This window comes from Arachis hypogaea, chromosome 15 (genome assembly GCF_003086295.3).
Source record: "Arachis hypogaea cultivar Tifrunner chromosome 15, arahy.Tifrunner.gnm2.J5K5, whole genome shotgun sequence".
Lineage (NCBI taxonomy): Eukaryota > Viridiplantae > Streptophyta > Magnoliopsida > Fabales > Fabaceae > Arachis > Arachis hypogaea.
The window spans coordinates 31,754,983-31,765,978 of record NC_092050.1 but is presented as its reverse complement, the minus strand read 5'-3'; the positions used below and the strand labels follow the sequence as shown (position 1 = coordinate 31,765,978).

General features: G+C 30.7%; 1 protein-coding gene across 1 annotated transcript; it reads left to right on the top strand.

Annotated features, from left to right (window-relative positions):
- Positions 1-1,306: 1,306 nt before the first annotated feature.
- On the top strand, positions 1,307-8,251 carry LOC112750126 (UPF0481 protein At3g47200-like). The gene is made up of 2 exons (XM_029293203.2): positions 1,307-1,442; positions 6,608-8,251. The coding sequence occupies exon 2, from the start codon at positions 6,662-6,664 to the stop codon at positions 8,006-8,008; it is 1,347 nt and encodes a 448-aa protein (XP_029149036.1). The 5' UTR covers positions 1,307-1,442; positions 6,608-6,661; the 3' UTR covers positions 8,009-8,251.
- Positions 8,252-10,996: the final 2,745 nt, after the last annotated feature.

The window sequence follows — 10,996 nt, the reverse complement described above, 5'->3', positions numbered from 1 at the left end:
ACAGATCTATTACCAACAATATCTATTAGTCTTTGGTTGATATAGACCATAACACTGGTTAATGTTGTTATTGTAAACAAGAAACTAATTTTTTCTTTCAACAATTAACCTTTTTTTTTACTTTTCTTTTTCTTCTACACCAATATTTCAAAATATTTTTTTTGTTCTGGATCCGATCTTCAGCACGGGCCAATAGGGTTCGAATATTTTCGAAGGCCTAACACAAAATAACCGCTAGATCCAAGGTAAACAACGGTCCAGAATTCTCTCAAATTTCCAAAATTAACAACTTTTTAATTGGGGTAGGGAAAATTATTCCAATTCACGAAATCAGGGATTTCCAAAACGATTTCCCAAATCATCATAATTCATAAATAGAAAATCCTAAATTTTTCTAAGAAAATGGAAGGAAAAAAAATAAAAGAAAAGAAAATGAAAAAAAAAATAAGAAAAATTGATTTTTTTATATTATTTAGATGAAGAGAAAATAAATTTAAAAAAATAAAAAAAAATTATAACCAAATAAAATTACATTAATATCTTTTATTTTTTTTTATTTTTTAACATCATGAATAAATTAATAATTTAACTTTCATTTTAGAATTATCATTTATTTTCATGGCAAGTTTGAGAGAAAAATTTGGGAGTGAAACTCACGCTACTGTTTTTCCTTTTCTTTTAATTTCTATTGTCATCCAATCAATAGAAAATAAAATTTTTGATCTGTTTTTTTTCCTTGCATTTTCTATTGATCCAAACAGTGTGTAAATCTTCTCTAATTTAAGCGTCCAAGTGTCATTAAAAGTGTCACATCCTGTCGTCCATCACCTTGTGATCAACGTTGGAGCTGACAATCTCGTTCACCCGCTCACTCGTTCAAGTCAACCCTCGAACATTTTCCTTTTCTCTCTCTCATTTGTTAGCGAATTGTTAGCATAAAAAGTTAATTTCCTATTTTTTTAATAAAATAAAAATAAAAATATCGGTTGTTGTACTAAAAAATAGTTAATTTTTTTTAAAGAACAATTTTTCTTAAACATATGAAGTTTTAAAATTCTACCGAATAAAATGACAAAATATATACGAAGGAATATAAAAAGGGACAAAAATATGCTTCAAAGAATTTAAAATACATCAATTATAATAATTATTTAATCACTATCATTTTCAATAAAAAATAATAAAACCGTTCAAATCTGCAATTAAAATGGCACTTACCCCCACACTGTATATTATTTTATCCATATACTGCACTCAAATTTTCCTTGTGGGATTACTATTACATAGAAGCTACATAGAATAATAATAGTGAGACCAACTGGGTAGTTCAGATTTGCGAAAAGTTGCAACGGCCAAGTGCATTCGCCTTCAAGTTAACACACTCTTTGAGAATCGAAGACAAAATTAAACTACTCAACTCGCCTCGTATAACATTTTACCAGGTGCGTTACTCACCATGACTTGAACTACTGCTATCTGCTCTGCTTTCATTTCATTCAATTCCTTAATCTTGAAGGACAGTATGGTAAGTCAGGAACCCGGTCATATGGCAAATCCCTCTATGCTAGTACTTTAATTTACTTCCTCCCATGTTCATTGATGTTCATGTAGTTTATCTTGATTAGAGTTGGTCTATTATGTCAATTATTTATTTCTAAAAATTTAAACTACTAGATAAAAATGTTAGCAGTATTGAAGTGGAGTATATATATATAGTCCTAACTGTGAACAATCCTATAATAGCTCTAACACCCATAGCAATAGCAACTAACTAATACTTCCAATACTCCTATAGTAGTGCTTCTCGATCAGAGTAGAGTAGCCAGTAATGGATTTTTGGTCATCCAAATCTCCTCCCTAGTCAGCATCTGCGAAAGCTAATATATACCCTATAGTTAGAACACTTTGTAAATCTTAAACCAGAATACACTGTACTCTTAACAACTTTCAAATGTTCTAATATTGGGTTTTGCATGAATTTTGAGACTTGGTTGACTACATCGGAGAGGTATAGTTTGGTGGTTGTCAAGTATTGGACAACACCAACTAAGGACCTATACCATTTATGATCTGCACAAGGCTCAGAATCATTAGAATGAAGCTTCAAAGGGGATATCATTGGTGTTGCCATGGGATTCCAAGTTAGCACTACTCTTGAGAGAGCAGAACACTTCCATTAGCCAAACAAGAAACTTCAAGTCCAAGGAAGTAGTTACACTTTCTAAGATCTTTTAGAGAAAAAATGGTGTTCTGTTATAAAATCAGATCCTCAGTTTCAGAAACATTATTACCGGTAACAACAATGTCATCGACATACACCAATGGGTAAGTTACAAATTTCGAATTATATCTAACAAAAAGAGAGTTATCAGTCTTAGTACTTAAAAAGCTAAATTGCATCAAAGTTGCTTTCAAAGTAAGAAACCAGGTCTTTGGTGTCTGTTTAATTGTGTTTGGATTGTAGCTGGTTTGCATAAAATTGATTTTGTAAAATTGATTTTGATGATAAGTAAGTTTGGATTAACGTGATTTATGTTTGGCAATCTTTATATTAAAATTGATTATAGTAAAATAAATGTTGTTTGGATTATACTATTCAAAATTACTTTTAGATGTAAAATTACTAAAAGAGACATCAATTTAAATAATTTTTTTATATACATGCAAAATCAGAACCTATCAAAAATAATATAAACAATATTTATCATATAAATAAAACAAATACAATAAAAAATAAAAATATAAAAGAGAGTACTATAAAAATAGAGTACATCAAAGAATAAAAAAAAAAATCATACATACAAGAAATAATAAAAATTTCATAAAACCAACAACATATATCATATGAACAAAAAGAATACCATAAAAATAATAAAAATAAAAAAATTCATATGAATAAAATCAAATAAAAAAAATAAAAAACATAAAACCAACAACATATATCATATGAACAAAAAAAATACCATAAAAATAATAAAAAATTATATAAAATTCATATGAATAAAATCAATAAAAAATAAAAGAATTTCATACACAACATAAATGCATTAAGGATAAAAAAAATTCATATAAAAAAGTAATAAAAATATCATAAAAATTAATAAAATACCTGAAAAATCAGAGCATTATAAAAAATAAAAGAAGTCAACAATATTTGTCATATAAATAAAAGAAATACAATAAAATAAATAAAAAATTATATAAACAAAGCCAACCAAAAATTAAAAAAAAGGATTTCATAAAAAATATACATATAAAAAATAATATAATAAATGATAAAAAAATTCATATAAAAACATAATATGAGAAATCAAAACACTATATAAATAATATAAAAATATTTATCATATAAATAAAAAATATAATAAAAAAATAAATAAAAAATATAAATAAAAAATACAATAAAAAAACATAAAAATTAAAATATGAAAATGAGTACTAAAAATAGTAAAAAAATTAAAATATTTAATTTATTATTGATTAAAACAAATCTAAACGATTTTGATAGAAAAAAAAATTGAAACTAAACAACTATGAAAAAGTATAGGAAGAACTACAAAGAACTGTGAAGGTAATAGTTACTGGTATCATTCTTATAGAAGAAAATGAAAGATAGGATTGGTAAAAATGAAATGAATTTTTTACCTAATTTTGTAAGAGTAATCACCAATCATAAATGTGAAACGCAGAAGCTACAAATTTTAACTTCTCCTAAACGTGCATTCAGAGGCAGAATCAATTCTGCGTTCAGAAAGATAAAGATTGCCAAACATCAAAGTGAAACTTTTAAGAAGTTCAAACGGACTTCTCTTCTTTGCAACGTGTTTACCAAACACACTCTAAGTCTATAAAGAGCTTAATTAAGCTTGCATACAAGATTAGGATCTGAATGCTCATGAGAGGTTGTTACATATATACCTGTCCTTCAAGTTTTTCATTTAGAACGGCATTCTTGAAGTTAAATTGTCTCATCACCGAAACCTTGGGTGTGGGCAATCGTTAAAACAATATGGACAAGGGATGGTCTTATCACAGGACTAATGATTTGGTCATAATCCACACCTTTCCATTGATGAAAATCCCTACCGACTAATCTGACTTTATATTTTATAATGTTTTCTTTTGTTTTTCTTGATAGCACAGACCCATTTGCAACCTATGATAGTTGCATTTGATGGAGGAGTAGTAAAAGCCGTGTTAAGCCTCCAAAGTGAATTTTGAAATTGGCGTATATCAAAATTATTTTTGAGATTTTAATTACTTTAATTATGTTTCTAATATTAACAAAAGTATGTCTTATTAGTTCTTTATTCATTTTTCGTTAATTGGTTGATGACATAGATTGTTAGTGACATGTGGCATGTTGATGTGAATGATTGTATCATGTGTTATAATGCTATTTAACCACGTACTGACTTGTATCACGTATCACAACATTATTTGTCCACATGTCATTTGCTATGTCATCATTATAAATGCACTAAATTAGCTCTTCATTTTATATTAAGTGACTCATTTTAGTTTTTGAAATTAAATGTTAGGTACCAAACTAATCATTTCACTAGTTTTTTTCTATTTTTTTTATAAATTCAAAATTTTTAATATTTTTAGATGTACTAATTTTAAATCTATTTTTTCACGGTTTAAGTACAAGAATTTTTATAAAATATTTTTATAATAATTTAATATTGATAAATTTTGTCATATATAAATATGTTATTATAAAAAAATTATATGATTAATTAGACACTTTTTTTTAATCCAAAAATATTCATGGTTTTAATAAGAAATTAAAAATCAAGATTCACGTTTTTTATTTTTTCGGTTACTATAAAATACACATTTTTAAATAACATAATAATGTTGGAAGACATACCTATAACTAATTGTTTGTAAATGGGTTCAACGAAAGAGGTTGGATATGGTGGTTAGGGATATCTGTAGTGAACTTCAATGACGAAATTAACAAGAATTTAAACTGGTTCATGTGAGAATTGGATTGAAAAATATCTAAGTTTATAGGAATATTTACAAAAAAATGATGACTTAGTTATATGAGTTGAGCTAAAGTGAGTGTGTGATTTCTTTTCTTATTATACAGGAAGTTAGTCCACATTGAGTAGTTATTAATATTAAATTATTATGATAAAAAAATTGTACGATTAAAATTAAAATCTTAAAAATATTTATCAAAAATACTTGTATTTAAATATGTGAAAAATTAAAATTAAAATTAATGCATTTAAAGTTATTGAAGATTTTAAATTTATAAAAAATTAGTGAAAAGACTAATTTGGTGCACAGTATTTAATTTTAGAGATTAAAATGAGTTACTTAGTACAAAATAAAAGATCAATTTGGTCTATCCATAATGAAGACATAATTGATGATATATAGATGAATTATATTATGATATATGACACAAACTAACACGTGGTCAAATAGTATTATAACATGTAACACGTGGTACAACTATTCATGTCAATATGATACGTGTCACTAGCGGTCTATATCATTAGTCCATTAACAAAAAATGAGTTAAGAATTAACGTGATACACTTATCAATTTTAGAAATGTAATTTGAGCAATTAGAATATTAAAAAAAAATTGGTGCATAATGCCAATCTCCTTAAATTTTTTTGCACTGTTTAAGGGATCTGAATTCAGTATCCATAAATGTCTTCCAATGTGGACATTGGAGGGCTCGAGAAATAGTTCTAGATATTTCAGTAACTAAATCAGGAGTGTGAGTGGCAGTGCAATTTCTTGGTTTATGAAACATTGACTTTGGGCTAGTGACCATAGAATGGGACATAGAGGAAGATGGAGTTGTAAGAGAGGGTTGAGGTAGAGGTGGTAGGCACATTTCAATGGCAATTGATAGATGTTTGATGAGAAGGTAACTATCGATGAGGTGCAGAATTAGGTAGCTCATTAGAGGTAGAATCTGAAATAGCTGAGGATGTTTTTTAATTTCTATAATAAATGAAGGAGTTGTGTCACAATTATCAGATTTGGAGATTGAGGTTGTGTGGAAGGGATATAAAAGGAACTCTTTGATAAAAGAGGTATCATGCCTTTATTAATTGAATAAACTGATCCACCAGAAATTGAATTTGCAAGATTAGAATTAAAACCAAATAACTCATTGTTATATGAAAAAACACCCTCATCAAATACATGTGTTGACAAATAAATTTTTCCTATTTTAGACATATATTTAAAGACATGATATTCTATATCATGTTCAAGAAAAAGACAATTTTCATATTTGTAATCAAGTTTATGTTTGGTGTATGGTCTAGAAAAGAAAAAGCAAGCACATCCAAAAACTTTTAAAATTTTATAATCTAGTTTCATGCCAAACGCTTTCAAAGGTGATAGAAATTGCAAAATGGCAGTAGGTATAGTCTATTGAATAATATATATACTCTAGTAATAAAGGCAACTTCTTAAGAGTTGGTAGAAAAAAGAGACTGTAGTTAATAAGCAAAGACCTATTTTAGTTGCAAGCTCATTTCTTTTTTTGTTTTTGGAATGGGTTGCAAGCTCATTTGAATCTTGAAAACCTGGGTTCTTAAAGAATCTTACTGTTTACCGTTCTAGATTCGTGAAGTTTTTGTTGCAATTCGAAGGCCGAGAAACGCTGACCGTTGGACAATGGCTGATGAGAAATTGAATGCTCGGATGGCCCAACTTTGGGAGCAAACATTTCAAGAGAATGGTCCATCTTCATCTCCCAACGTCAAGATCCAAAAGATTCCCCCTTTCTTGCGGCAAAACACAAACTTTTTTCAGTACTGCTTACCCAAGATGATTTCATTTGGACCCATCCATTACCGAAGGAAAAATTTGAAATTGGGACAAGAATTCAAAATTCTATGGGCGTCTTTCTATATTCAAAATTTAGAAAAGAAACAAGGGTTTAGCAAGGAACATACGTTCAAGAAGCTGCATGAAAAGGTAGAAAATGACATTGGTTTACTGAGGAATCTGTTTAGCGAAGATGTGACTAGAAGCTACGATGACGAGGAACTAACTTGGATGTTGCTAGTGGACGGATGTGCTTTACTCTATTACATAAACAACGTTGACGATCAGAATCCAAATGTATTGAGGCTAAAGCTTGACCAGTTGATGTACACTTGGAGAGATATTTTGTTGTTGGAAAACCAACTTCCACTAAGGTTGTTGGAGCTTCTAGTCCTTAGAGATGACGTGGCTCACTTGGAGAACATACTGTACAATTTCATATTCATGGGACTAGCAAAGCGAGATCCATTTACAATAAGGGTGAATAGAGCGAAGGCAATCCATCTTCTTGATTATATTCGCTCATTTCATACGTCTACTATCTGCAACGATGATGATGACGACATTACTCCCTTTCCAAAAGAAGGAGAGTCCTGGGAGAGATACAAGAATATCAGGGATCTTATAAAAGCAGGGATTAAAGTGAAGCCAAATGAGACAAATAAATGGGAATGGAATAAAATCTCTTTCACCTCCTACTGGTTTAGCGGAGAATTGAGGCTTCCAGTGATGGTCGTAAATGATGCCACGCCTTATTTCTTTCACAACTTGATTGCGTATGAGATGTCGCCGGATTTCCCTAACAATTTCGAATTCTGCTCGTACTTCTCCATGATGGATTCTTTGATTGATGATGCTGAGGATGTGAAGGAGCTCAGGTTGGCCGGGGTGCTCCGAAACTTGCTCGGAAGTGATGAAGAAGTGGCCAAACTCTTCAACGAATTAGGGCACGAATTGCCGGCTAAAATGTTCAATTACATGGTGAGAACTGATTTGGTGGCATACAGCAAAGAATATATTAAAGTGAAGCATCAAATCAACAAGCATTACGGAAATAAGTGGAAGACTTGGTTGGCTCAAGCACGCAACACTTACTTCAATACCCCCTGGTCTCTCATCGCATTTTTGGCTGCCGTCTTAGCATTGGCTCTCACTTCTATTCAAACCTGGTATGCTATACATCCAAAGTCGTAATACATTTGAACCATATCTAGGTAATTCTCAGTAATTAAGCGAGCTTTGCAGTTTGATACAAGAATGTTAAGAATTATTTTTATATATATTACCTTGCATTTAATAAGTCGTGGACTACTCTAGCCATTGTATTGTGATATGATCTCTTCTTTGCATTGCATGCACGTAAGATTGATCAAACTATTCTTGTTACCTTTGCTGCTTGCGCTGCTTTATATATATGCAAATAGTCATCTAAAGGCATGAATTGTGTGTGTGGCCTTTTTGATATATATATATATATATATATATGAAGGATTGTTTTTATTAGATGAAAAAGAGATAAATGACCGGTCGTAAAGATCAAAACATGCAAGAGAAGGGATATTCCATCTAAATAACAAAAAGGCATTATAACTGTTGCCAAGAAAACTATTGCCACAATTGGCGCGACTTTGGTGTCAAAATCTTTAGTCTAGCTCCCAAGTCATCATAGGTTTGTCCGCCAAGTTCACCACATTTATTTGCAGAGAAAGATCACATTTGTTTGTAAGTGTTTGGGTTTCAAAAGGATAGTACTTTGACGGATTTGTGTTTGATATGGTTGCTAAAACTAAAACGAAATGTACGTAGATGGACAAGTTACAAGAGTTGGAGTTATACAGTCCAATAAATTTGGAAACAATAAAATTTCGAAGTGTTAGGAGCTAGCAGATTTTGTGATTTGTAGCTATCAATTAGTTATCATTAATATTTTTAATGGTGTGAGATTACATCTAATAGTGTGGGATTACTCAATTTCCTTTTGATAGTTAAGTGCGGACCAAATTTTTAATAAAAAATGCTGCCTCCTAGACTTTTTCTAAAGCTTCCTCACAGAAGAAGCACGGCAAGCCATGATTACATGCATCAGTCATCCTCTTGAGATGGCTAAAATACACGAGAAAGGAGATTAAATCATGTTTAGAAACATTTTCTAAACCTACAACTAACTAAGAAAGTTTATCGAGATTTTGAGATTGTGAGCAATGAAAAATACGAATTCTACTTTTAAGAAAGCTAGCTTAAGTTAGATTTCTAAAGGACCAGTGCTTAGGCAAGTAAATATTATTATTTTGGACAAATATTTGGTTAATAATCATTTATACTTATATTTATAGAGATTTGCATATGTAATACATATAATTTATATCTATATTTACAAAATTTTATATATATAAATTAACACAATATACATCTATATTTATTAAAATTTTTACACATGAATCAATATTTAAAATAATATGGCATTTATACAGGCTAATTACTAGCCAAAATTGATAAAATATGTTGATCCTAAAATTGTTTGTTTCTAAAATTTATATATTTTAGGTGTTTAAGCAACTTGAATAGGACAATGTACAAGAGATCATTAAGGTTTATGTAGAAGATATTACACAACAATATATTGATTTGGCCAGCATTTGCCTACATCAAGTTGTCGTAGCTGAGATTTTTAATATAAAACAATATTATAAGGGTGATGAGTTCTATCCAACTTCCTCTAAATCAACATGTAAATTACCTCTCGTGACGTGGCACATTTTAATTGGATGTTTAGTTTTAGTTTGAGTTAATTTAACTCGATAAGAGTTAATATCTTAATTAAAGTAGGACAACTTTATAATTAAATATTTTTATAAGAGGGGTAAAAATATAATTTCTGTAAACATTAAAAAGTAAAGTTATATTTCTTAGAAGCTCAATGCCCCTTTGCCACATTCCTCTCTGAAATTGAAAGAAAAAATAACTCAACCTGTACCCACCCATCGATCCAGCCCCGCAGCCCGCAGCCAGCAGCCACGCCAACCACCGCAGCCATCTCAACCCCGCAGCTCCGTCGCATGTACAGGCATCACGTGTGGAAGATTGGCGCCGTCGCAGGAGCTTGAAGTCCTCTCCTCTGTTTGAGAGCACTCTCTCTGTGTTCACCGTGCCTCTGTCACCGTCACTGTAACCGTCACTGTCAAGAACTTCTTCGTGCTTCCCTCGCCGCCTGACATCTCTGCTCGTTCTGTCTTCATCCGTTAGCCGGAACCTTTCCTCGCCGCTGACATTTCTATTCGCTCTGTTCGTGCTTCAGGTAGGTCTTCTCCTTTTCTCCATTTTGAAAGAGTGATCCTTCTTGGTATTTAATGAACATTTCCTTTTTCATTTATATGGCAATGTGTCCCTTGGATTTGAGAAATTTTCATTTCAAACTTTCTTTGACTATACAATTTTCAGATCACTCTGTAAAATTTTGCTGAAGTCTATATCATGGCATTACTTGAATGTTCAACTGCATTTACTCATAATTTTCTTCAATTATAGCAATTTGAATGCAATAAAAACGGTAATCTAGAGGTAGAACAAGAGGCTTCTACCCTTTTTGATATATGTTTTGGAGTTATAAGTAAATACAAACTCTTAATTAAATAAATTCAGTTCCACTTTGATATGATGCCCAAATTTTCTTCCACTTATAAGTAAATACAAACTCTTAATTTTCTTCCACTTTTACTCATGTTTAAATTCTGTTAAGGAGCAAAGAAGCTCAAATGAAATCAAGTGCAATAAAAATCACCACTGGCTATATAGAAAAACAATTTCTGATGCAGTTGAAGCTTTGGTCGGAGCATTTATAGTTGATAGTGGCTTTAAAGCTGCAATTGTATTTCTTATGTGGCTTGGCATACAAGTTGGTTTTGAAGTCTCACAATTGATTAATGTTTGCCGAGGAAGTGTTGGCTATAGTCCTCTCTCTGCTGATGTATAAACATTCTTTCCCTCGAAGATAAGTTGGGATATCACTTCATTCATAAGGATCTGCTTCTTCAGCCATTTGTGCATCCTTCTAACAATAAGCATGGAGGAAGTTGCTACCAGGCAAGGCTCCTTTACTGTTGATCCCAATGTCTCAGTTATGATAGGAACTATTTCTGTACTCTATAAATCTGAGAACTCCGATAAGACATTGATTATTTATCT

Excerpts from the sequence above, each read along its gene's own strand:
- LOC112750126 (XM_029293203.2), top strand. The coding sequence starts at position 6,662 with ATGGCTGATGAGAAATTGAATGCTCGGATGGCCCAACTTTGGGAGCAA.